This window comes from Rissa tridactyla, chromosome 3 (assembly GCF_028500815.1).
Source record: "Rissa tridactyla isolate bRisTri1 chromosome 3, bRisTri1.patW.cur.20221130, whole genome shotgun sequence".
NCBI classification, from domain to species: Eukaryota; Metazoa; Chordata; class Aves; order Charadriiformes; family Laridae; genus Rissa; species Rissa tridactyla.
This window is the reverse complement of record NC_071468.1, coordinates 51425014-51452094: the sequence shown is the minus strand read 5'-3', so window position 1 is coordinate 51452094 and position 27081 is coordinate 51425014. Positions and strand designations below refer to the sequence as shown.

The 27081-nt window shown below is 35.7% G+C and overlaps 1 protein-coding gene across 13 annotated transcripts in view; it reads left to right on the top strand.

Moving 5' to 3' along the window:
* The window catches only part of QKI (QKI, KH domain containing RNA binding), a 163296-nt gene that overhangs the window by 104250 nt on the left and 31965 nt on the right, over nt 1-27081 (top strand). For all 13 annotated transcript variants that reach the window (XR_008465215.1, XR_008465214.1, XR_008465211.1 and 10 more), the window contains one exon: nt 6247-6390. Coding sequence is in view for 8 of the 13 variants with exons in the window: in XM_054193921.1 (XP_054049896.1) it covers nt 6247-6390 (144 nt within the window). In the remaining 5 variants the exon portion in view is untranslated. The remainder of the gene's footprint in view (nt 1-6246; nt 6391-27081) is intronic.

Genomic DNA, 27081 nt, shown 5'->3' with positions numbered 1-27081 from the left:
TTAGTTAGATTTAACTTTTGTTTCAAAATCGCTTTGAATCAACACGTTAACTTCTAAAATTCATACAGCTTCTTTTAAACTGCTCTTCCAGTTATTTTTAAAACTTTGATAAATATGTGTGAATGTTTTCACTATGGAAAAGAAACATTCATCTAGAACTACTTGTTCTAGATGCAATTGTAATGTACCTATAGCACAATCTATTAGACAAAATATATTGTGTTGATTTTATTAAATAGTTGAATTTCTTCTCTCCACATCTTACCTCCTCAGTTTGACTGTGAGAAGTGGCTGTGAGTGATTATACTGTTTCTTATATCTTAGGACAATTTTAATTAAAGTTCTCAGAATGTACTTGAATTAAACCTTTGTATGGTTTAGAGGACTAAAGCTTTTCTGATGCCTTTTAATTTTAGCATTCAATTTCATTGTATGAAAACATTCTTCCCTTCTACTCTAGCTTTTTTGTGGGTTTTTTTTTTGTCGTTTGGGAGAGCAGCTTGTTGTAATAGGTTGGTGAAAACAGAATTTAATAACCTATCACTTCAAGATGAGTGAGGATACTCAACATTTACTTGAGTCAGTGGCTTTATTTCTTTAAAAGGCTCCTGCTGTTGCTACTGAGCTGTATTTGTCTTTTCTAGTGGCCAATATTACTGGAAACTGTATGAGTTAGAGTGGAAAAAGTACATAGGATGGGAGTTGCACTTTTTTTATACTACGGGCCATAGCTTTGTGAAAAAAATGCCATGTGGAAAACTTCCATTCTTATCGCATTGCATTCATTCTTTATTGTCTAACTAATATATCCCTGCCTTTATATAAACAGATACTAGGAAGGTATTTCTTTTCAGTGTTTATTTCATTTTCCCTTAATGGCATTCTGACAGCTAGAAATGACTGGATTGTATTTCACCAGTTTTTAATCATCAACTTATTTTTAGTCACTCAGCCATACTGTGAAGGTCCTTGGCCCTTTGTGGTGAGAAATACAGTTTGAGATTTTTTTTTTAAAAGTTCTTGATAAAATATTTTGTGATGGCTTGCTTTCTTAAAATATCTTCCCCTTTCACCATTTGAATCTTTTGAACAATTTCAGTCAAGCTTGACAGGCACTTCTTTCCTTTCAGTTTTAAGTTTTTCGAAAATTACTGGCTAGGTAGAGGAGAGGCCTAACTTAATACCTCTAGTCAAGGGAAGGGATATACCAAGTTTTCAGTCATGTGCTTTGCCTAGTTTACAGAAAGCTACTAAGCTGCTGTCTCTTTCTTGTTAAGTCGATAGTCATATTAAGAAGGAAGCTTTGGGATGGGATATGGAGATATAAGTAGAAGTGGCCTTAAACGACTGGGATGCAGGAGGTATAAGACCACGACTTGGAATTACTGTGGTAGTGTGAGGTGTACGGAAAACATAGGACACAAATCAACAGGGAGCTGAACTTCAGTAATTCTCATAGAACAACTTTTCTAATATTAAAGCTTGGCTGTATAGATGTGAGTTAATTGCATCCTCTCTGCCTGCTTTTTGGTTCCCCACTAAATCCCTTCCTGAGAAAACAAAAAATAATTAGGAAAACCCCGCACAAAAAACCTTCTGTAATTATGCTGATTTTTCTTTTATTTTTGTGCAACTGAATTTCAAGTTGTAGCAAGATTATTATTTTTTTTTTTTTTAAAACTACCTGATCCATTGACCTTAATAGCAAGATAAATACTGAGCAGTTTCTTCAAGTCCATTATTGTGTATAGGTACCCTGAGGATAATGAGCGTATACACACAGACAACAGAATAAAAGCAAAATCTGTTTACAGAATTAGGCTATATTTAAGGATAGTGAAATTTCTGCCAAACAAGGAGCACAGTGAAATTTCATCTGCCAGTTATGTTGCTCTTAATGTTCTTTAATTTAGCAGACAAGATAGTTTGGTTGTAATTAAGCTTTTCTAATATTGTTGTTCCCCAAGGTTGTGGCATAAATCATCTTACTCTGTAGTTTCCTGAATCTTCACTGCCTCCATTTTTCCTGTATAATTCTTCCATAAACAATCTACGAGATGCAGGAAAACTTCATGCTATAAATTACTTCTTGTGTATGTAATATAATTTTGAATTTATGCAATTGAATTTCTTTTTCCTGAGTCTTTTATTCAGGTTTTCTGGTTTTCTTGGTGCTGTTTCTTTCTTCTACGCACATACCCTTCCTGCTGTGGTAACAAACGTTTTTTGCCCAAAGTAACTCCCATGGCAATTTCTATTACTTGACGCTGCTTTTTCTATAGGTAGACCTGGCAACCAGGCTGAATTGCTCAACAGTTGCTACTGAAGGACAAAAGGCAATGGGCACACTGAAGTAAAAGAAATTATGTTTACACATAAGAGAAAGCTTTTTTATTTTTTTTATTTTTTTTATTGTGATTGAACACTGATTGAATACTGAACGGGTTGCCAGAAGAGGTGATGGAGTCTCCATCCTTGGAGATATTTAAAAGCTGGCCCTGAGCAACATGCTCGAGTTGACCCTGCCCTGAGCAGGGTGTTTGGACTGGATGATTTCCAGGGTCCTGTCCCATATCAGCCATTCTCTGGTTCTGTGAAGTAATCTAGTTTGTTTTAGCAGCAGTTTACTTCAAGATACCCACAGCTTGTAGTTTCTTTCTACAAAGTTTTGCAGCAGGGCTCCTGCCCATCTTTTTGCCATTTGCTCCCCAAACATTTTCAAAAGAAAACCCTAACCAACCCTTGGAAGTGTTGCACCACATTTCATGAGTCTTAAGACAGACACCTTCCAACTTGAATGTCAGATATGTTGAATTTACCCATTCAGCATTTTTTATAATAAAACAGGATTGGGAAAAGATGTTTTCAAGACTTGTTGCACAGAGGACTAGTTTAATTTAAGTAGAGATTTTACTTGGGGGAAAATATGTTTTTCCAAGCCATCCTTTCAGAATTTAAAAGGAGAATGAGGCAACATAAAAAAATGCAGCTCTTAGCTGCAAGGGGTTGCAGGTTCTCTCTCCTCCCGTGAGTTAAACCTGTCGTACATTTTGCATCTGACTTTCTGTTTGAATGAATGGCCTAGTGTAGATCTGATTTCCCACTTTTGGTAAAACCAACCAAATAAATAAATGAACATACGTATTGGTATAATATTCAACCAGCATTTTCAATAAACTGAAAGACTTGGAAAACTTAACCCACTAAGAAAGCAACCACATGGGTTCCATTCCAACCGAATGGAAGCAGTGGAGGAATTTGAGGCCCCAGTGCGTTGAGGTAGAACAGAAGACATCCCATTCCAAACTCTATTTTTTTTTCCTAACTATTTTTTCAAAACATATATGTGGATTTTTATTCTTCTTAACCTTTCTTTCAGTCTTACCATTTGACTTAAGAAATAGTACTCTCCACAACAACAGGACTTTTATTAATGTACTTCATGACCATAGAAGAGCATATATAGAACTAGTCATGTACTATTTCAGTTATCTTACTGATAAGTATTTGTATGATTGTGAATGCTGTGAGGTCTGACAATACGTGTGATTATTGACTTTATACACAATGCGTTCCACCTAAAAGTAAATCAGGGGGTGTGGGGAAAAACAGTAAATCTACAGTATCATATTTTTATTGTCCTATGTGCAGCTTCTCTTTTTTTTTTTTTAAACTGAACAAAAAATTCCTCATGCTGCAACAGAATAATTTGAAGTACAGCACCAATAGTTGAGATTATGTTAATCTGAAACATTTAAATACCGAATAACAGAGAGGCAGGCTACTTTGTTTTATATAACAAAGAAAGTATTTTTCTGTGTTCTAAAGGTTACAAATCATGGAATCACAGAATGGTTCAGGTTGTAAGGGACCTTAAAGATCACCTCGTTCCAACCCCCCTGCCATGGGCAGGGACACCTCCCACTAGACCAGGTTGCTCAAAGCCCCATCCAGCCTGGCCTGGAACACTTCCAGGCATGGGGCATCCACAGCTTCTCTGGGCAACCTGTCAGGATTGCCCAGAGGCAATAAATCAGTCATACATCCACTATAACAATGTGCATTTTATTTTTCGTTGCTGACAGGTGAAATCGATGCAGCACAGCAGGGGCCCTTTATGTTTGTCCACACTATGTATAAGCATGCCATTTAATTGTATGGTGGCTAAAACTGCAGTTAGGCATTCCCTGTTTTTCAGGAACAGAACTTGATGTTTTACTTGGGGACACCTTTTCTTGTGATTTGCCTTCCCCCCCCCCCCCCCCCCGCCCCGTGGTACTGTGGTTGTGCAGGCTATTATGCATGTCATCTCATCTCATGTGTTAGTAACAGGTACTTTTCCCATTCCAGCTTTGTGTCAGCTCACCACCGGTCAGTACAAGAAGAGGTAGTGGCATGTTTCTTGCTCTGCCCTCTGCTGGTTTAGGAACCTTCTCTTGTTCATCATACCTGTAATGTAACTTGTCACCATCTTAAAAAAACTCACTCCTGATTTGGATTTTTAAAAAAGTAAATTGAATTGTTTAAATAGTAATAGTGGAGATTTGATCATGATTGAGTGAAATAAGCTGCAAATACCTTGTGGTAGATAGTTCTTTCAAAGATTAAATTACAGTAGAGAACATGTTATAACTCAGCCGCACTTTGCGTCAAGTACTCTCTTATAAATGAGAGTTGTTTTTCTCTCTTTTTTCAGCTTCTGAAATTCACAGAGATATTTTCACAGTCACCATTGTTTAGAAAGTTGGTGAAGATAACATTTTAAAAAAAATCACTGTAGCTGATAGTATGGAGTAGTGCGTATGTGCATATGTTACATGAAGAATAGAGAAATTTCCTTCAAAGTGCTGATTCCTTTACATAAATTATACATACATCTCTCATGATTCTGTTTTTTATCCTTGTCTATTCCACAAAACATTTCAGACAAAGCAGCTGAATTAAAGATAGAACATTCTAAGGAACATTGCTCCCTCAGGTATATATGAATATAAAGTACTGCGAGCATTTGTTAGTATTAAATCTTCGAACATTTCCTCTGCGTGTCTGATTTCCTGGAAGAATTTCAATGAAATTTGGAGGAAGAGATACATTTGCAATTAACTTTGCTTGCCCTAATTTTTTAAAAATGTGAATTGTGGTTAAGCCATAAGTGTTTGTCTTACAAATAGCAGGCTCTTTTATTATGACCAAGATTTTAAGTTTTAAATAAGTGGGTTTTGTTGATATGGGCCTTTATTTAAAGTCAAAAGTTACAATAAACTTTTCTCATTTACTAAAATTTTGATTCCCCCTGATTTTTTTTTTACTCATTTTACTATATCTTAAATATTGTCAAATTTAAATTATGTTTCTGGGAAATTTAGCTAGCTTTATTCACTGTTTAATAAAAACAGAAAGCTTCTTCTGTTGTTGTGTTCGTTATCTTATTTTTTGAAAGTCCAGATATTTGCATGTATTACTTAAATTTACTGACATCTGTTGTTTAAAAATGTGTACATTTAAAAAAATGTTTTGTTTAGTATGCCCTACCTTTCTGAAAACATTACTAAGTTTTATCTTTGGGATTATTAATGCCGTCGATGTAACAGAGTACCTGTGTAATGATGACCATTTTGTTACATGCTCTTCTGTAACTTCAGTATTAAAGCCTTGTCATCTCCTCCTCTTTGCCCTTCATCCAGTACATGTAGCTCTGTTTTGAAAATTGCAGCTTCTATTCCTTTTGTAATGTTTGATTCTTGAGCCTTTTTTTCATAAGTATTTAAAAGCCATTTTTAAAACTGAAGAATTGCTCTCTTTTCGTGTCCGTTGGAGTGATTCAGATGGAATTCTTATGTATGGTGTCTGTATCACTTTTCTTGAAAATACTAGGTTTGTGTAACCATCAGTATGTTTTATCTGTTTAACCCTTGAAAGGCTCCAAAGGATTTTGAAAGTAATGCTGTGTTTGTAGTACTTCTTGGTTGGTTGGGAAAGATACTCTAAGAAATCACATCTGTTTTGTAGTCTTTTCTTTAAAAAAAAGTATGAGGTTCCAAAACACAAACAAAATCCTCAAAAAGATATTTTGAAGCCTAAGTTCTTGTTAAGTAGCCACATAAAACAGTCTCCACAATGTCTTTTCCTATCTCGCTGAAAATACAGTTTGTACTATTCACAGAATTGAGTTTGTCTACTGTTTATGTGATTGTTTTATACAGAACGTAACAATGCTTCATAGCTTCCATGTTTTAATTTTTTTAGGAAGAACAGAACCGAGGCAAGCCCAACTGGGAACACCTGAATGAAGATTTACATGTACTTATCACTGTGGAGGACGCTCAGAACAGAGCAGAAATAAAACTGAAGAGGGCTGTTGAAGAAGTAAAAAAGTTACTGATACCTGCAGTAAGTATTTGTATGCAAGTCTTCGTTTTCCATTTCTAGAAGTTACTTCTGAAATACAATTAGTACTGAAGCAGTAAGAGTAAGCCTGCAAAGCAGCATCCTAAAATGAAGCTTAATATTTTTGTAATACTCTAGTGATCTTTAAAATGTCTCATCCCGGATTGAATTATTCCGCAGAACAGAATAATATTTTTAAGAGATGGTTTTGGGGTTGGTTTTTTTGCCTGTTTTAGATACGGATGCAGGAAATTCTTATACCTTTAAACTGTTACAAAACACTAGCTTTCTCACCTTCTTTCAGTATAAGGATGCTTCACTTTAAGGCTAGGGAAATATGATATGCTTTTATGGTTCGCTTTGAGATGATTCTGATTCTTTAAGAAAAGAAGGCATGTTTTCCTAGATCATCACGTTAAACACCTGACAAAAAGAACAAAACCCTTCAGGAACACACTATCAAAAAACTTTGCTGGGGGAAAAATAAGCACAGCGAGACTGGAAAATGGGTTGTACTTCTCATTTCTTGATAATATAAACTGCTTTCTGCCCAGCCAGGTAACTTAAAGCCTTTCGTAGGGACCAGAATTACCCTGGAAGAGCCCTTCTCTTAGATCTGCTCTGTATTCTCACTCAAAGCAAGGTGACTTAGCATGGCTGGATAGTGCATCCCATGCCATTAACTTGTATCTTGTGCTGATTTTTACCACCATTTTTGTGCCGTTATAAAATGATAAAAATAAATTATATCTTTTTCAGTGGTGGAAAAATTTTCTATGTTACAAGGAGAAATTGAGACTATCTTGTGAAAGAAAGTAGTAGGTGGTATTAAAATGACCTAGTGATTTTGGGTGCTTAGTGAATGCTAATAGATGCTGACTGTGAGGGAGCTTACGGTGACACATGCTGTATAAGCACATTTATTCAGAAACATTTTTAAAAGTTACCAAAGATCAGGAGAGAGACTTAATTTTTGAATTAACAAAATATGGTAGAATACTAAGCAGGAAGTATGAAAAAAAAAAAAAGGTAATGTGGACCTCTTCACATTGTCAGTCTCTGAAAACTGAAGTCAGCTAGAGGAAAGTTCATCTTCAGAATTTATTCATTTACTAAAGAGATCTCGAGCACATTAAGATTGAGTTTATAGTCAGGATTAGAAATGGTAATAAAAAAAAGACTTTTTATATGGGCAAAACTTGAAACACCTATGTTTATTCTCTAACTACTATGCAGCAAATAGTTTAAAAAACACAAAACTCAAACTTCTGTGTAATACAGAATTAATGTTGTCACACATCTGTTGATTCTTCTGCCACCCTCTTACTGCTGAATAATATGACCGAAGGGTCATGTTCAGGACAACCTGATAGGTCACAAACCCCCAGTATGTCTGAAGTACTAACATGTATACTCTGTGTATGTTTTTGTTATGCTTGTTGCTTTCTGGAGCTGGTATATGGGTGTGGTTTGAGCCTCCAAAAAAAATGAATACCGTAGTAGTTTTTCATTGTGATAGTGTCAGACAGCTCTTTGTCTTTAAAATATTCTGCCTCATCTAGTAATTTAATCAGTTGGGGGAGCTCTATAATCCTGATTACAGAAATTTTTTTTCCCCTCTAGAAATAAATAACAAAGGGCTAAGTATTGTCGAAGGATATAATCAGTTGAAAACACTTTGTCAGTTCCATTCATTAACATCTTTATATATATAATGTGTAAGCATGAGATTTGGGCGGTGCTTATTACCTGCGCAAGAGTTAAAGGTCTGGCTCTCATTTGTGAAAACTATGCCTCGTTACTGATGAATTAGTACATCGATGAACTTGGTTTTCGCACAGCCTGTTGCATCTGTTCAAGTAGTATCAAAAATGGCTGATTAGTTAACTTATGGTTTCAGGCAGTTTGAGTGTTGAAAAATTCTGATTTGGGATTAAAAGATATGAATGGAAAATTTATGAAGGCAGCCATAAACCTTCATAATCAGGGTAAGCATGAGGAAAAAAAGAATTCCTAGCTAATTAGAATAAGATGGGTGAAATTGTGGATGTTGGAAGATTCCAAAGATGATCTAAAATGTATGAATGTAAAATTGGAAATTCCCTTTCACGTGGAATATCTGCAAGTATTACTGTTTTCCAAATAAATGTCAGAGGATTGAAACTGATAAAAAGACAATAATGTATTTCTGTTTCATCTCCATCCAACTTGAATAAAATTTGAGATTATGTATGAGAGAAGATTCAGTTTTATTCTTGCCATATATTGGCAATGCTTTGGTTTTCTGAGATACATTTCAGAAAGGCAAGCTGGTGTTAGAGATGAGGAATGAGTTACTAATTTCTTGGAATAATCAGTTATACTCAAGATACTAAAAAGCCTACTTACTTTTTATAGTAACAGTGCACAAATAGGCACACTACTAAAATGGATTTCCATTTGAAGGTAGTTGGGTGAACAGAGACTATTTCAGTAGCAGCGTGTGTTTCTTCTCATCTTTATGAATCTCGATCACTAGTGATTTTTTTCCTTGTGGATGTGAATTATTAATTTCCCCTTCCACTTGCTCTTGGATTTTTACCAAGGTGGTGTTATAATCAAACAGTTTATCTTTAGAAATAAAAAGGACAACTTGAGACAGACTGGCTGAACAACCCATTTTTTTTCTCCCTAAGGAGAAAAAAAACTTCCCTTTTTTTTTGTTGGGGGGGAGGGGGGGGGGAATTGTATTTAATTTACATTTCTTTGGCGTGAAACTCTTTTTTTAATTTCGGCTGTATTTCAAGTTCTATAGTTCTAATTCTTTTCCTCTTCCCATAGTTCAGTGAGATACTGGTCATCATCTGGACCTGCAAGATCATTTGGTCCTGCTTCTTTCATGTTTTTCTGCAAAGAAAAACAGGAAGAATAAAGCAGTCCGAAGGCTTTGGGGATCACACTGAGCTGTACCATCCTTATGCCTCCTTCTAAAGTGAATTCTACAGGTTATTGATCTCTCTTCATTGTGAGAGCTTTGAGAGTTTATTTCTTGTTTGCAAGAGTTCAATAAGGTGGGTGGTTCTCTTGCAAAGGAAAAACAAAAGGTGCTCTGGATTGTGTGCTGCAGAACGTAAGAAAAGTGAAGAGTTCGTGTAAAGGCACATATGTAATAACTGAGCATAGCATACTGAGTTACAGTGTCATTAAGGGTTTCGAATTATTTTTTGAGGTCCTGGGCAGCAGGTCTGAATTCCTGTGCGAGAAATATGTAAGGCTTCTACATGTTCTAAGAAGTGTTGAATAAACTCTTCTAGCTGAATGTGTTTCCTAAATACTACTTCTGTTATACAGGTCTTCTCCTTATACTCCTTTCGATGTCCAGGTCTCTTTAATTACCAATTCATCTTTATACTGGCTGTCTTAATACAGGGTGAGGCACGTACAACAGAATTCAAATTTCAGGCAAATACTCTTTACCCGTTTTTCCTTTAACTCCACATTCTTCCTTTCTAAGGAAAACATCGTATTTCGGGCTTCTGCTTACTATTCTAATTTGTTCTGGAATCAGTGTTTTTCAAATTCCTTGTATTGTTCTTCCTGCATTGGGGCAGCTGTAGTTCTGTTTGGTTGCTGCCTCCATCTTGTCTGAAGACAACTTCAACACAGTATTAGTCAGTGATGCTCCCTGTCAAACTCTGTGTATCATTTGCCACTATGATGATGGAATTTCAACAGTGTGATGGGTGGGAAATAATATTTCAGTAGAAGGTAGTTTAATTTTGTTTGGTTGGTTTTTACCTATAATTGTCATTTTAGACTTTTCAGTCTGGGATATCTTTAAATTTAGCTGTATGGTATGGGGGAAAGTGTCATTATTTAAACAAAAAAATAATTGAGCTTTATTAAAATAAATACCATAGCAATATTGATTTTATAATGTCAAAATCCTTAGAGTAGATGAATGTCAATGGCAATGATTTTCTTTAAAGTAATTCAAACACAAATAAAACCATGCTATGTAGGAGATAAGAAAATTGTTCCTTAATATGGAAAAACATTCATTATAATGTAAAGTAGATAGGAGTCAACAAATAACCGATTTTATAATGGTCATTTTTGTGTATTTTGTAGCAGATTTATGCACTGGACAACAATTACCATCAGTCTTCAATAGTGTTCCCAAGCATTTCATCCTGTTTAGTAGTAGATGTTTCAGTGTTGTAGTTGAGAAATTTAAAAATGGAGGAAGGAAAGGATGCAAAATAAAGATGTTACTAGAACACAGTTTCCACAGCAAGATGATCTATAACATAAATTCATAGACAGTCCAAACCACCAAAACCTAATAAGCCATATAATAATAGAAGAAAGTGTGGATAATTCTTGCTGTATGGAAGAGCTGAAGTTGGAAATTAATTTTGCCAGTCTTCAGGTCAAATTAAAAAAAAAAAAAAAAAACAACTTTGCAAAGCTAAAAAGCCTCAAAAAACTGGCCCGAAGAGTGCTGGATTAACTGATGTTACCATCCTTTAACCGTATCATAGTTGCTGCTACGACTGTAGTCTGTTTCTAGCAAGCTGTTTGGAAGGCTGAATAAGTCTGAGTTAGTGAAACTGTGGAATAAAGGACATACACTCTTGTCTCTAAACATTTTCATAAACAACAGAGAGAAAATAGCTATGCTTAACAAATAATAGAGAAGTAGAAATCAGACTGAGAACAACTGTGGAAGTACCTGAAAATTGCCCAAGAGGCTGAAGCAGTTGCTGAAAGTGATTGATTGAATCTTCCTGAGTTAAGGTTTTACTATTGGGTGAATTTACTTTGGCCTGAGGGGCCTGTAAGGTTAAGTGCAAGGCACTACTAAAAAAGCAAAAGTAGGAGCAGCAGACGGAATGCGTAGACGATGTGTTAACCAGGGCAGTACGATAAGAAACGCTGGCTGTTTACAGAGAAAAATAAGCAACTTAGCACCGTAAGATCTTGTATTCTGCTTTACTTGTAGTGCAATAAAAACAGCCTTGACAAGTTGCAACTGAATTCTCATGGAGATCATGCAGAAAATGGGGAAAACCTGTGCTGATGATGGCTGCCTTCAGTATCAGCTATGATAAAGGACGGGACTGGGAAAAACATTAAGAATTATTTTTTATGTCAAAAGATTAAAACAGATACCATACACTGTTTATAAAACAAAGGGTTATTATATTCTGTATAGCAGAAGGCAGGGAAATTAAGAATACAGTAAATAGTGAAAGGAAATCTGGGGCAGTAGGATTTGGTCTTTACCTTGAAGAGAATATTCGCCATCATCTTGCTATGAAGTAAAAAAAAAATAAATTAATCAAATAACAAACTATTCACTGTAAGCGTCATAGAGCATGATACTCTTCTTTATGTTCAGTGTCTTGAAACATAGTATGCCAACAAAAAAATCGGCAAAGCTTTGTATGAAGATGTAATGCAGACAGCTACAACAAATGTTTGTGACCCTATGTTAAATCAAAATTCTGTGTTAAATGGGATGCAGTCTCTGCTTCAGTATCTGTTGCTTTAAATTGTGAAGAGATGTTAGAAAAACACAGTACAAGCATTTTGTAGTTACTTTGCTGAAGAAGTGAGTCTTTTTCATGGTAGTCCGACTAACCTGCAAGGATTTTACTCACAGACTTTCTTCTCGCAAATGCTTACTGTACTCATTATCAAAGCAGAAAATGACATTCTAGTGTTTCATCTGGTTTAATGTGCTGAATGCTGCATGATTTTTACAAATTGGAACGTTCTTTGTGGTGATGCTTAGTACATAAGCACTCGCTAACTGTCCTTCTGTTTACTCTGTTACTAGAGATGTTATTTTGAATGGTATTCCTGGTTTTAGTCACTCTTCTATCCGACACATTTTCTTTAATGAAATAATGAAGGGGCAATAGTATTGGCTGAACACTTTAGTTTTCAGTTGGATAACCTAAAAGCGTTTCTTTCCCCAAATACTGCCTTCAGCAAGTGTGATGAGGTGGGACTTCTTTATTAATTAAAATCAGTGTCTAATACTTTCTTTTTAAGTGTAGTTGTAAATTTCAATTGTGATTTGTTTTCAACTTTTTACAATAAACTGAAGGATGTCTCTGTTTTTACTCGCAGAACTTCGGGAATTCCATAGCAAAAACCTGATACGGTTGAAAGAATTTTAATTTAAAAAATTTTAATTGTGCTTTAGCTTTAGTAAAAAAAAAATATTGTAGTAACGCTGTGCATAATTTGTTGCCCTGTAGCTAAGACTAGCAAAAGCTTGAAATTGAAAGGTATTAGGAGAAGATTTCATTTGTTTTAGCCATCTAAAAAGCCACTATAAATTCTGCATGCAAGTTTGACTTCGCTGAATAGCTCTTTCTAACTCATTCCTGCATGGTGTGCTGGTTTTGCATTTTTGCTTTCACGAGTGAGAATATAGTGCTGCCTTCTATAGTCTCCCTGTTGCAATGTTGGTCATGCTGTGCAATCCATTGTTTGCTGCTTGTTCAATTAAAGTTATGAAATGAATAAGTGATACAGTAGCAGAAAAAAAAGACACTGCTGTCCTTAAAAGCTTTTTAGGAAATTCCTGTGTTACATGTGTTTTGTCAGTTCAGATGCAAGGCTCTTACAGCGCACGTCATGTAAATGATCAAAAGGGGAGCTCTGTAGGTAGGGTAATGAAGCAGCCCAAACTTCTTGGGAGTGACTGCTAGATAACGTGGTAAACTTTTTCATGTGGAGGAGAGGTGATAGTGTATTATTTTTAGTAGTGTGAAGCAGACTTAATGTTTCCATGACAGTATGCGCCAAGGGCTGCTGCAGTCCTGCCATTCCTTCACGATTTGCTGTTCCTGCTTCAGAAAGTACTGGCCTTCATCTGACCGGGTAGCCAGTCCGTTTGGTGGAGCGCTTAACCTTGGATTAGCTGATTTGCTAGGGAGTCAGTTTTGTTTTAGCACTGACAGAAGTGATAGAATGAGAACACACAGCCAGGGAAAAATGGGATCACAGCAGACCACCCTTAAATAAACTTAAACTTCTGTAGAACTGCGAGCGAGTATGTTCACCTGCAGATAATGAGAGCAAAATAATCACAAACTTAGAGTAGCAGAATATGACAGTGGAAAACAAAAGAGGAAAGCCTACTGCTATGTAGGTTTTCCTGTGCTGTTTTCCACTGACCAGTATCTGGTACTGGTAATTTCAGTAGCTTATTCACAAGTTGAATAAAGAATTAGTTATGTTGAGCAGTCCTTAAGTAAATTCTGATATGAATTTATCAACACTATTATTGACCATTAACAAAATTATTTCAGGCCAGCTGCAAGTGTGAAGCAGCTCTCTCCATCATTGTGTACTGTGTTAGAAACTCTGTAGAGCCAGTGGTTCATTACCACCAAAATAACGTCTGTTGATGGAAATGATTTTTGGAGACCATATTTATTACAAGATATTTAGGTGATTTCTAACTTAATTGAATTAAACCTTGTTTAAACTCTGTTAAATTCCTCAACTCTCCTTCAATCATCTTCATAGTATGAAGGAGAAAACTAATATTATTTATCAGAATATTGTTCATGAGAATCATTTTGAAAGGGGATCTAAAATTTCCTGGTTTGTGTTATGATTATAAACTTGTTTTCAACTTTTTATTTTCAAAAAGTTGGCAGATAATTAAAGATTGAATACAAATTTATGATGATCTCTGCCCTCACATATTTCAGTTGATTATTTTACAAATTTGAACACGTAGTCATAATCAGATATAATTATGTAAGTATGTTTATTAGCTTATAACTTAGGTAGCAGTTCATACTGATTCTTGTACTCTCTAGGCTTTTGTTATACTAATGGAAGAAAGATGCTCCTCTAACAGCTATTTCTAAGCACCTTAATCCAGCTGGTACTCTGAATTTTCTTCAGGACATCTTTGATGGCCTCTAGAACCCAGGGAAATAAGTTAATTGTGCCTACATACAGTTACTGTTGAATATTCCATCCCTCTTCCCCTTTTCCTTCTTTTCCAAAATAGTTATTGGAGATGTATACCACCACCCTCTATATTCATTTATTTAAGGTGTTGCCGATGTATAACTTGATAAATGGTAGATGGTAATTGCTGAAAAAGACCTTGGGAAACTTAGAAAATAGTCTCTTCTCAAAGAGAAACAAAGAAGCTCTGTCGCCTGAAACTCAGTAGGCACATGCCCTTCCAAAGCAGGATTATGCATTGATTCGGAGCTCTAATTAGGTTCTACATGGGTTTTGTCTGTCTTCCAGAAATGCGCTTAATCTGTTTGTTTTTTGGTAGACATAGTCGTGAAAGAAAAAATGACATTGACCTATTCTGGTAATTCGTTTTGTGGTATCTGTAACTTTTTTTCAATTCTTCATCCCATTTTTAAAGTTGCTTCATCTATTCTTGGTTATTTTTTCCGTTCTTCCTGTAGTCTTTTTGTTGTTGTTGTTTTCTTCCGTATCTTTGTTCTTGTTTCTATTGATGGCCCTGGAGCAGAACGTGGTAAGTTGGGATGTTTATATAAAATCTTGTTAAAGTATTTCTGGCCTTATGTAAGAAGTAGATGATGAAGCTAGGATTCTCCTTGTCTGTCCATCTTTATAAAGATGACAAGAAAACTGCAACAAATTACGTATGCATTATTTTCCTTCTCCTTCATTTCTAGTTAGAGTTGTTTTTTGTTTGGTTGGTTGGTTTTCATTTTTGAAATGGCAGCCTTATACCTAGGTGGAAGAAATGCTAATTGTAGAGTTGTGACTCCTGGGAAGACACAGTATAAAGAGTAGAAATTTGTTGTCCTGCACTTTTAACACATTTTTATACTAAATATTACCCAGACTATATTAAGGAGGTGAGATCACTTTATGTACAAGGCATCTTGGCAGTGGTTTCTGAAGGGATCTTAGCAATTGCAAAGATTTTTGTGTGAAATAATAGTAAAGTAACCAGTAAACGTTTCCCTTTTCCAGCTATTTAAAGCATTATTTATTGCTAGTGTTAGTTTTGAAATCTAGATTCCTAATTATGCAAAAATAAAGCTTGTTAGACAAACATCTGTGGTTCAGTGCTGACTGATGATTTATAGCCATCAAGTTCATAGAATCACAGAATGGTTCAGGTTGGAAGGGACCTCAAAGATCATCTAGTTCCAAGCCTCCTGCCATGGGCGGGGACACCTCCCACTAGACCAGGCTGCTCAAAGCCCCATCCAGCCTGGCCTTGAACACTTCCAGGGATGGGGCATCCACAACTTCCCTGGGCAAGTTGCTCTACACGATGTTATGTTGACATTCTAGCCTTTGGAAAAGTGTCCAGGGTTTTTCACCTACTATTCAATAGAAAACTCAAGTGTTTCTTTTTTAAAACAGCACAGAAATGCTTGAGCTTCCAGTGGAGTATTAATAAGATTTTTCTTTCGTAAGTTGTTTATAGGCTGAGGCTTTAATATGGAAATGTGCTGGATCCTGTTATCAGGAGAAACATAGGTGAGCATGATATAAGAAATTGGAGCTGAATATTATAAATAGCTTACATAATTTTGGACTAGGCCATTTGTAAAATGCTTTAGATTAAACTGGAGACTGGTAAACTGTCCTGGAAAGTGAAAAATTCAATGAGATGTTACTGGAAAGTTGCATTGCTTGGAACAGTTATTAATGAGAAGCATTTAAGACTCCAAGTAATCCTTTTTTTTGTGTGTGGTGTTGGAAATGGTATGGGTTTTCATTTTTTTTTTTCTTGATATCTTATGTATTTTAATAAGTATTTTAGAAGCTCTGCCGTATTTTCAAACACACTATGAATAGGGATAACTTAATGTAAACAGAACTGCCTTCTACATCTTCAGTATTACCATTATCAGCTAATTTTTAATATTTCTACAACATCTATGTACATAGTAAGTTATGTTCATCAAATTCAACTTGTTGGAAAATGAAGTGTGTTTTAAATCCCAAATCTCTCATTTTAAAAGTAGCTTCTTTGGGATTTCTTCACTCTATAGCTTATGTGTCCTAGTTTGAAACCAAGATTTAAACTTGGACTACCCTGGCTTTCTTGGGAATCATAGTTACTATACTGATATCGTTGTACTAAAGCAAGCAAATTATAGGTCTGGAAAGGTGAAATGAAACTAGAAGAAGTAGAGATGTGTCATATGTACGTGCTGCAGTGATGAAAATTACGCAAGTAGGTAATTCTAGTTCTTTGCTAAGCCTTTTGGCTATGTTAGGCAGCCAGGGGCCTTTATTTTTCTGTATCTGCTGGTCTGAACATTTAGTTTTTAATGAGCAGACCTATAGCTGATAGAGTCTTAAAGAAAAGTTTAAAAGTTTTAAAATGAGAGGTTGCTTGCCAACTTTGTTAGAATTTATAATCAAAATCAGTGCTATCAACAGAGATGTGTTGAATAATAAAATCTTCATGTCATATTGTGCAGGAAAGCTGTTTGAGAGAGTATAACCACTTGTTGTTTTGCCTTGGAAGATAAATTATGAAAGACAAAGGGAGCTTAGAGCAATGTCTGAATTTCTCCAACATTTTTAACCCATTGTAGTACATATGGTAATGTGCTAATCTGATTTTATAGTTAATGGTATTTCTTGTCATTTGGAACAGATAGTCTATTGCTGTAGTGCTGAGAAGAATACTTAAGCCTGCAAAAGCAAGGCCTGTGTTTGCCTTTCAGTAGTCATTCCTGAAATTACTGATTAATTTCCAAAGCAGGTAGGTTGTAGAGATGGACTCTTTTAGTGATCCTTGCAGTATGAGCTCCTGTCTTAGTGGATGGTGGAGAACTCTGCAAAGAGATGCTTTGATACTCAGCACTGAGGAAAGCTTCAGGGAAATCTGTTACTTCTGAAGATCCAAAGGTCAGTCAGATTTAAGATACATACACGTAAAAAAATCAGGCTTTTAAATTCCTCTGGTCATAGAAATATGTGTTTTCCCCTATGCTAGCAAAGACACTCTTTAAATAAATGTTATCTTTCTTATCAGTAAAGTGTGGTGATAGCTCCTTACTGGTTTGTAAAATACTCTGAGGGGTAAATGTTTGTTTAAAAAAAAATAATATATATATATACACACATATATATGAAAGGTTATTCCTGGAATGCTATTTTTTTTGTAGCAATCTGTAGTTTTGTCAGTGGTCCTGGAAACAGAAGAATGAGCAAAGGTTATGTTACCCTGTAAGAGTAGAGATTGTGGGGGGGAAACTCTGAAGGGTTCTTGGTGTTCATGCAGAAAGTCATGCTAATAAGGAATAGTTTCATTGGTTTCATCTTAGAATTAATTTAAAATTATCTTGGAAATTGGTTTGTTGCATACATAATCATGTAAATTCTATGTATTACTGAAATATTTTTGTGGAGGAACTTTTAAAATTATATGTTATATATCTAGCTATGTAGCCTTTGTGCTTTAAGTTGTTAGTAAACCAGGTATTAAATAATATTTCTTGTCTTCCTTAGAAAGTAAGTGGGAAGGTCAGCAGTTTTGCAGTCACCTAGGAGTTGTGCTCAACTGGGCCTTAAAGAGACTCTAACAGTACCATTTGAGCAAATGTCATCTCTTGTTCCTGTGTAAATCATATTACAGTACTTGGAAAATAAAGTGAAGTACGTAGGACACTAAAGCTGATAAATAGTGCAATTTATTCTTATTATGCCATGCTTTACATTCTATATATTTTGCAGCTGTTAGAAGTAATCTATTTGTAGCAGTCCCAACACATACTTTCTTTCACTACTTACTGTAGCTAGGATTTTTTTAAAAGATCTTAAGTGAGTCCAGTTACTAGATTCCATTAAAATTAATAGCACTTTGTACATCTGAGGTATACAGGCTCTTCTAAAAGTCTAGGTCACCTTCAGGAACTTGAAAGTAAGATGCACGATTATATGGATATGACAATAACAATCAAAGGTTTAGGTTTGAAATCTAGGAATTTATTTTTACTAAAAGTCTCAAATTGATTTGGAAACTCTAGAAATCTTTGCTAAGACAACTTTTATGATTATTTAGGGGATCACGATGATTATGTTGAGACATAATCCCCAACATACTCTAAATGCTGGTTTTATTTATTTTGGCTGCATTTTAATCTGTTTAATCAGTTTCCTTCAAATGTCAATCACACATACCCTTTCAGCCCAATTTTAAGGTTGAGGGGAACCAAGGCAACTAGGTATATGATTAAATGTTGTTTAATGAAAAGCATCTGTGGTTTAAGGCATGGCTTTTCTTACTAGATTCAGTAAACTGTGATGGAGGTAGCTCTAGTAGCTCATAGGGGAAAAAACCCCAACACTTAACTCCTTTCGGTGTTCCAATATCAGTTTTGGTTTTTTTAAGCTTTGCTTTTTAAACAGCTTGTATTTCAAGGGAAGCTTATGTAAAAAGTAGAAAAAATAATTTTTGTCTTTAAAGGTCTTTAGAACATCAGACTGTTACTTATGATTGAAAAAAACAAGTAATTTCAGAAAAAAAGTCTTAGTTTGAGAGTTACAATTATAGGAATTAAACTGTAAACATGCCTTTATTCCTCTAAAGCATTAATATTATTAGCATGTATTACCAATCCAAACAAGTAATATACTTAAAAGCATAGAAATAATGGTTTCCTGTGGATTTCTGGGGAGGAGAGTCTTTTTTTTCAAATTATCCTTTGTGTTCCTCTATATGTACCTTCACACTTTGCTATAAGGACATCCTTTATACCAGTTCTTTTCCTAGCTTTGACCTCAGGCATATGTCTACACTTCCATTACTTTGTCAGGAGCATTTTTGTGTTTCTGGTGATAAAAGTTTCTTTTCCTCAAAATAACAGGGATGTGTTGCGTTTCTGGCAGAGAATAACATTTGTCCTGTGTGGTGCACCATACACAGTTAAGAGGGACAAACAGTAGCACCATCTAGAAAGTGTGGTTGAGCTTAAAATGTTTTTTCCGTTGAGTTTTTTTTTGAATAGAGAGATTGATACAGGTGACTATTCCTATGCTTATGCCAGTGTTTGTTGATCCAGAAGAATAAAAAGATCTGATCATGATTTAAGTCTCAGTTCCTTTTCATGCAAGAAGTACTTGGTGTTATAGAGCAGGGCCCTCTGTTTCTCTTGATACCCACAGTGTGGCATCTTAGGACCCTTTTTTTGTTGCATAAGGGAGGAGAGGAAACCAGAGTATCATCCTGCTTGGAGAGCACTCATAATCCCGAGTAATCTCAGTAATAATCACCTTCCTCAAGCACAGTTTGTTGGTACATAAATCTATCCACACTTGCTTTTGGAAGTAGTCTGCTAGGTCTTCTGTAGACTCTCCACCACCTTCCAGAATCTTTGCTATACATCGTGTTCTGCTGCCTCATCTCAAATACGTTGCTTTTGGAAAATCATAGCAACTGATATTTCTCAATCCTTGTTGAGTCCTGCAGCTTCCTCCAAAAAATATTCTGGGAAAAGAATTCATAAAATGGTATATCAACCAGTCTGTCACTTAGACCTCTGTAGCTGACATCTAGACCTCGCACTCACAACTATGAGCAGATGTACAAAGAGTAGCTTTGGTTGCTTCTCTATTCTATGCACACTCAACAGTTTTATGTACTGACTTGGACAAAAGCCTCTGCTCTGTTATTTGCTGCTTATCTTCCTTCTTCAGGTAAACCAGTTGGGTGTTCTTACTCCTCAGATACCCCTTACTCTCCCTAGCAAGACTGACAGTCTGTTGTACTGTTCTGCCACTCTCAAATGTAAAACAGTTAAATCTTTGTTCTCGCTATGATTTCAGGACTGGTTCCTGGTTTCGAGAGTGTCTTTTGTTGGTGCTGACAGGATCTTCATGTCCGGGCATAAAATGACGAATATATCTGTGGATCTTGAAAAGACTTACAGATTTAGCAACTACCCTTTTCATCTCTGAAAGTATTCTTAGCTGGACTCTAGCATCCATGTGTCCATTGCTTTGGGAAGGAGTCAAGAATCATATTTAAGACAGATTTGGGATTTGGATACGTTTTCACTTCTTCCCAGTAGGCCAGAGACACTGTCAGTTCAGTGCAGACTCTTGTCTGTCCATATGTCCAAAGATCCTCAGAGAAGCACTGTCTCCAAACAAAGATAAAGCATCACGTTTTTTCCTTGTCCGAATGACGAACTTGTAGAAGATGACTCTTAGGTTTTTGCAAAAGATGTGGTTGATCCTTCTTTAAATATTATATCTCCACTAAATTTCAGGTTGAAATTTACAAAAATAACATCCGTTTCCTACTTACTGTGCAGAATTCACAGAGCAACGTTGGATTTCTCAGAGGTAATGCCACTTCATTCTCAGAGCAGATTTCATCCATTGAACATAAATGGAACCTTTCAGTAATACCAGCAGCTGTTTTGACTCTGAGACCCAGGTCTCTTGGCACCCATGTGCTTAGATGACCTCAGATGCCAGATTTTGAGTGATTTATGAAGGAACAGTCAGCTTTCCAAGTTTTCACATCTGTTTAGAATCCTGGACAGTGTTTGTAAAGGGATGTTAATTTGTCTGTCTTCTTTGTGCAAAGGATAATTACTGCCTCTGATAGATCAAATGATACAGGTCTGTACATTGCAAATTGGTACAGGCTGTACATGCAGATCCTGGAACTGTCATGGGTGTCTTACAGCTACTTTGCCTGGGCAATATATGCTGGCAGTAATGGTAAGTGTGACAATGATGGTTTTGTGTCAGGAATAATTAGATAGTGGAAGATCCTTCAAAATATGCAAATGACCAGTCATCACCAGTTGTCCTGACTATACTGTTAATTTCGCAACAGTCCTTTAGAAGCTAAAAAGAAACCACTCAATGGCCACTCATACTCTTCTCCATCGCCAATTAGGTTCATGTCTGATTCAGTTTTTAATACTGAATCTCTTGCTCTCAAGAATGACTTGGGCATTTAAAATAAAGATGGCGTTTCTTGCTGCAGTGCAGCTCAGCTGACTTTGTTTCTGAAGTGTCACACTAGCCACAGAAAGGAGGTGACCTTTTGCACAGAAAGAAGGTGGTACTATAATTGGTTTATTGATTGATGTATTGTTTTTGACTGTCATTCCTAAAAGAATTACGTTTTGTGAGACTTGTGAAGATTTTCCTGACTTTTAAAAAATGGACATGACTCTAAATGTATTCTGGAATTTGTAGTTCCCGAGACCATATGTCACTTCTGCATCACATAGTTAATAAAAGTTACAAGAAAGGAGTGTTCTTTGGAGGAGATAATTCATTAGGAGTATTATAATACTTCATCCTTATGCTATTTAACTTTTGTTTCTGAAGGTTACATCAGAGAGTTTTCCTTTACAGATAATTTTCTAAAGACAACATCCTGGAGAAAGTTTCTCTACTGCATAATAAAATTTCCAAAATAGTTAATGTCAGTAGGTTCAGATTTTTTATCAAATATCTTTATCAAATGTTGGTTTCACTATGATGGTTCCATGGAGAACTTTTCAGGGAAATGACTGCTTAACCATTACCTTACTATAAAATGTTTTCAGATTTTATATTCTGAGTTTTTAAACTGTGGAGGGATAGTTAAGATGATAAAGGTGACTTGAACCTTTTTAGTAAATGGATAATCTACTTTTCATTATCAAAACTAAAACAAAACCAGAATTTTTTTGTTGTTGTTTGGTGGCTCATGGGTAACCAAAGAAAAAAGAACGAACTTACTGTAATACAAAATATGAAGCCGTATAGTGATTTCAGACACCATCCAGGTGGGCTGATTAACTGTTCACAAATGCTTAAAAATCATGAAGCAACATGAGGAATTGTGGGTGGCAATCTGTGTTTTAATGTCACAGTAAGGCAAGTAGAGCTTTCTGTTCATAAGCTGCCAAATATAAGCATACACTATAGTCTTCAACGTAGAAAACGTTCAGAAATCCCAAAATGAAATTGTGCCCTTATTAAAATACTAAGTAATAACACCAGGCACTAATACTTACCTGGATTAAGTGAAGACAAATGTATTTCTATAGTTGAAGCTTGATGTTCAGCTGTTCTTAGGGAGGGTGGAAGTGGCACACATTCATCTGTAGAAGAATTTATACGTAGAACTTGGGAACGCACTACATATTAAATACATAGTTAGTGTCTCACGTAATATGCTTGTAAACTTCAATGTCTGTCTAATGTGCTGAAGAGAAATTTCATACAAAATACTTGAGCTGCTTTCTTGTATGGGCTTCTGCACTCTTGCTCCTGTTTGGAAAAGCTGATCTTCTATTCTGGTTGTAGTACTTACACTGTATGTAGGGGAATACGTGCAGTGTTTGATGCTACAGTATAGGTGCTCATTGAATGTTTTACAGGCATACGAAGATATGTAACAGACTTCTAGGAAAAAAATGAATATAATTCGGGCAAGCATAATTAATGTGTCAGTATGGTTTTATCTCAAATGCTCCTTACATCTCAGATTAATGTATGTTACTTTAGATTGTTTTTACGTGTTCTTTGGTACTAGTCCTGACTTCACTAATGTCCTTATAAACCACCAAATGAATTGCATGTAGAGGTCAGATGGAGCAATATATTGGAGTTACTTTTTTTTTTTTTTGGCTTTTCTGTTGATAGAAGTTGTAGACTGACTCTGCTCTGCTTCACTAACTGGGCCAGATGGGTCTGACTGCTTTCTTAGATGAGCCAGCCTGCACTTAAAAGATGTTTTTAACAATACGGCTGTATTTCATTAGAAATGTTTTATGATAAAATTGTCTTTGGGTTTCTTGTTTGCCATTGCATATAGGATTTCAGAACTAAATTTGTTCTTAAAACAAAAATGAAGTAAGTTTAGAATATCTCAGTAATTTTTTTTAATGAAAGTTACTGGAAATTTATCTTTCTCAAATGTTATGAATCATGCTAATATGGAATTTAAAAATCATACTTTTAGAAAAAAATATGAAATGTTAGCTATGGAAAGTAGACTATATTTTGAAATTAAATGCATTGCTTGATGTCTCTCTAACGTTTTAAAAGTTGACTATGCATCCATTTTGTGTAACTTTCTAAGAATGTGTCTTATTTTTGCACATCTAGTTCTTTATACTAGTTCTGGTAAGTTTTCAGCTGGAGAAAGGAAGAAAAGAACACTACAGGTGTTCTTGTTCTAAAAAAAAATGGCGATATGACCAAAACTAAGTAGTTCGCAGAACAAAGTTCATCCTTGTACTTTAGTTTTATGAATAAAAGGACAGTTGTTCTTAGTTCTGTATTTTACATAAAAGGTCTGTCTTTTTCCAGCTATGTTTCAGATTTTTCCCTTTCAAAATGCTGTCTTCACCAACGGTCATAACTTTTCCGCAACAGTTTGTTGCGTGTTTTCTACAACAGCTTGTTATGTCAGTGTAACTTTGTTAGGCTCGCACCTGTTGTTGCCTTCTTTGCTGTCATCTTGTTCTGGGCATGTATCTGAAACAGCTTTTGGACTTATGTTCTGTGTTCCCTAAAATGACTCAGAAGGCATTGAGTCTAATTGATTTCATCTCATCAGTGAAATATTTAGTGCTGCTACACCATTCTTCTCACATAGCTTTGATTTGGTGCTTCTACATTTTCTTAAGCTTTTAGGAGACATATGCCTGTTGTTTGTCTTTATTGCCATACAGTCCTAGATATGCTGGGCATATTACAGTTATCTTTCATGTTATGAATACCTATTGAATTTACACATTTACAGCTATGTGTAAGAAGATAGAAATATTCAATTTATATTTCTTCTGTGACACCTTACCTCGTTGTTCCAAAATTGCAATGCTTTTGTTTTAAAAAAGACAATAAATGTATACATGCATTTAAAGGATTTAAAAGCTAATACAGTAGTTGTAGTATGAAAATACTTCATTCACTACAACAACATTTTCTGATGTGAAAATGTCAAAACACTTTCAATTGTAAAAGTATATTCTTCGTTTATGGCAGTAAATAGAGGCCTCTGAGTGGAAGCTGACAACGCATTTTTTTCAGCTGAAATGTATCAATGAAATGTGATGATAAATATAAGAATAGCAGCGGTGCGTAAACAAAGCTTAACTAGAGGTTTATTTATATATTAGAAGTCTGAAAGCCTATTTCTAATGAAGAATGTTGCAAGAGAAAGTCAAACTTCAGAGCAAATGCTGATAGTTCATGTGACAGATTGGCCACCTCAGTAAGAAGCCAATGGCAGCCATATGAAGTTAAAATAGTACTTTAATTCTGAGCATTTAAAATATTGTTCATGTAAACAGATTATTTTTAAATTATTTAAGTGCATTAACTATGACTAGAAACAAAAGATATTCAGGTCAGGGTCAAATGTGGAAAACATAAACTGACCGCAGGTGGTATTCAGCAGTTTGTTCTTTTGCCTCACTGACTGACTTGCTTTTTAGAAATGTCAATTAAGTGCTTAGTTTAATAAACATGTAAGTGAAGCAAATGAGAAAGTCAAGTGTAAATGGGAAAAAAATGGCTAGAATACAGCATTGAAATAAATTAATTGAATCTAGTGGATCTTTAACATTCAGGAAAAGGGATAAACTCCAACTGAGAGGTCACCTAACTAAGCACCAGTTCGGTTTCTGAATGGACCAACAGGTGTAAGTAATATCCTGATAACAGATTGTGCTGAGCATGCTATATCATATGAAAGGCACAGCAGTATGCCTTATTATGAATATTTCTTCATAAAAGTTTTAAATAAAGTGGTGGGGTGATTTATAAGCATCCTAGATATGTGTGGCATCCTCATTTTGTTTCTCCAAGCTGATAAAGAGATGGAGTTCAAAACAAAAATGACTTAACCTGTAGATACGAGCATTTTTGTATAATGTGGGAGGAGCATTGGTATTCATGTGTCTCTCAACCTTGTAGAAAAGTTTCAGCAATACATTTATGACAGTAGCCTCAAAATTTTTTTAATAAAAGTGAAGTCAGTTTCATATGTGGGTTTACAAAGGTTTAACTAAGGCATACCAATAAATGGGTTTCTTCTGTGGGTTATAAATGAGAGGAAGTAGAATCTTTATAAACTTACAGAAATAGTAGAATTTATCTAATGTTAAGATTATACAGGTGAAAGGAAGTGAAGAAAAGTCATTCCAGATAGGTCAGTTATTAAATCTAGTATTAAAAGAGGGAGATCAGGTTTGTATCCAAAGCATTCCTAGCTTTAGCAGTTACTTACTTGGAAGTAAAGACCTACTGGAGCCAGCAGTGCCAACATTCAGTACCCCTAAACTTCTAATGTCTCTCATCCTGAGTCTTATGTAAAAGGGGATAGGCTTTCCTGAAAAAAATAACAAGTTGTTGCTTAGAGAAAACCTATTTTGAGGTTGGTATTTACCTTCCTGAAAAGGGTTAAGAAATCATTTTGCAGCCACGGCCATACCACTTAGTTTATGATTCTTTAAAATACATGTTTGGTTAACAACAGAGCTGTGAATTTTTTCACTGATGAAAAAGCCTTGTGCAAACCAGCGACACACATGCTGAAGTGCAGCTCCCTGGCGTGGATGTTGTTCTCCAAGTTAAATTCCATAAATAAATCCTCAAATTCAGTGCCAAAATGGTCTCGCAGCCCAGAGAAGAGAAGGCTCCGGGGAGACAGTATAGCGGCCTTCCAGTCCCTGAAGGGGGCCTATAAGAAAGCTGGGGAGGGGCTGTTTGCAAGGGAATGTAGTGACAGGACGAGGGGCAATGGTTTTAAACTAGAGCAGGGTAGGTTTAGATTAGACATTAGGAAGAAGTTCTTTACAGTGAGGGTGGTGAGGCACTGGAAGAGGTTGCCCAGAGAGGTGGTGGAGGCCCCATCCCTGGAGACATTCAAGGCTAGGCTTGATGAGGCTCTGAGCAACCTGATCTAGTTGAAGATGTCCCTGCTCACTGCAGGGGGGTTGGACTAGCTGACCTTTAAAGGTCCCTTCCAACCCAACACATTCTATGATTCTAGTTATACGAGTATCTTTCCTTATGCTATCAAACTGTTTCACTGCATGGAGCTACAATATTTAGTGGAACCTGAAAGGCTGATCAAAAGTAATCAAGATTCATTAATACAGTCTATCAGTAGCTAACTAGGATGGTTAAAACAGGTTTTCAAGAGATAATCCCTCAACACGGAAGAGTTGTAGATTATTTATAAAGGAACTCTGAAATATAAATAAAAACTTACAAACCTGTTTTCATGTGGAGAGAACTCTTGGTAAAGAGGTCGTTGCCTCCACTTGAAAAAATATTTGAGGATTCATAAGTTGGTAATTGCTATGATCTAGTGCATTTGCTCTCTCCTAGCTTTCTTTTGGGTAGCTCCTGTTCCCAGTGTCCATGCTAAACCATTGGGGTAAGGTAGGTAGTTCTGCCACATTAAGGAAGGAAGAAAGTAGTATGTACTCAAATTTTATCTGAAGACTTAGGGCTTGGTTTTATGATCACTTGTAAAAGATGCTAATGTATTTTAAATTTTTTTCCATTTTTTTGGAAAATTTGGAAAAAAAAGTTACCTTCCACTTCTTCAGAGTACTAAAAAAATAATTTTTTCTGGGAGGACAGCGAGACCACCATCTTTGTTCTTTCTACCAGACAAAATTAAGCCAGTGTTTAGGCTTTTCCAATGCAATAAATGTTGGTCCACCTATGGCAAATGTTTATTCT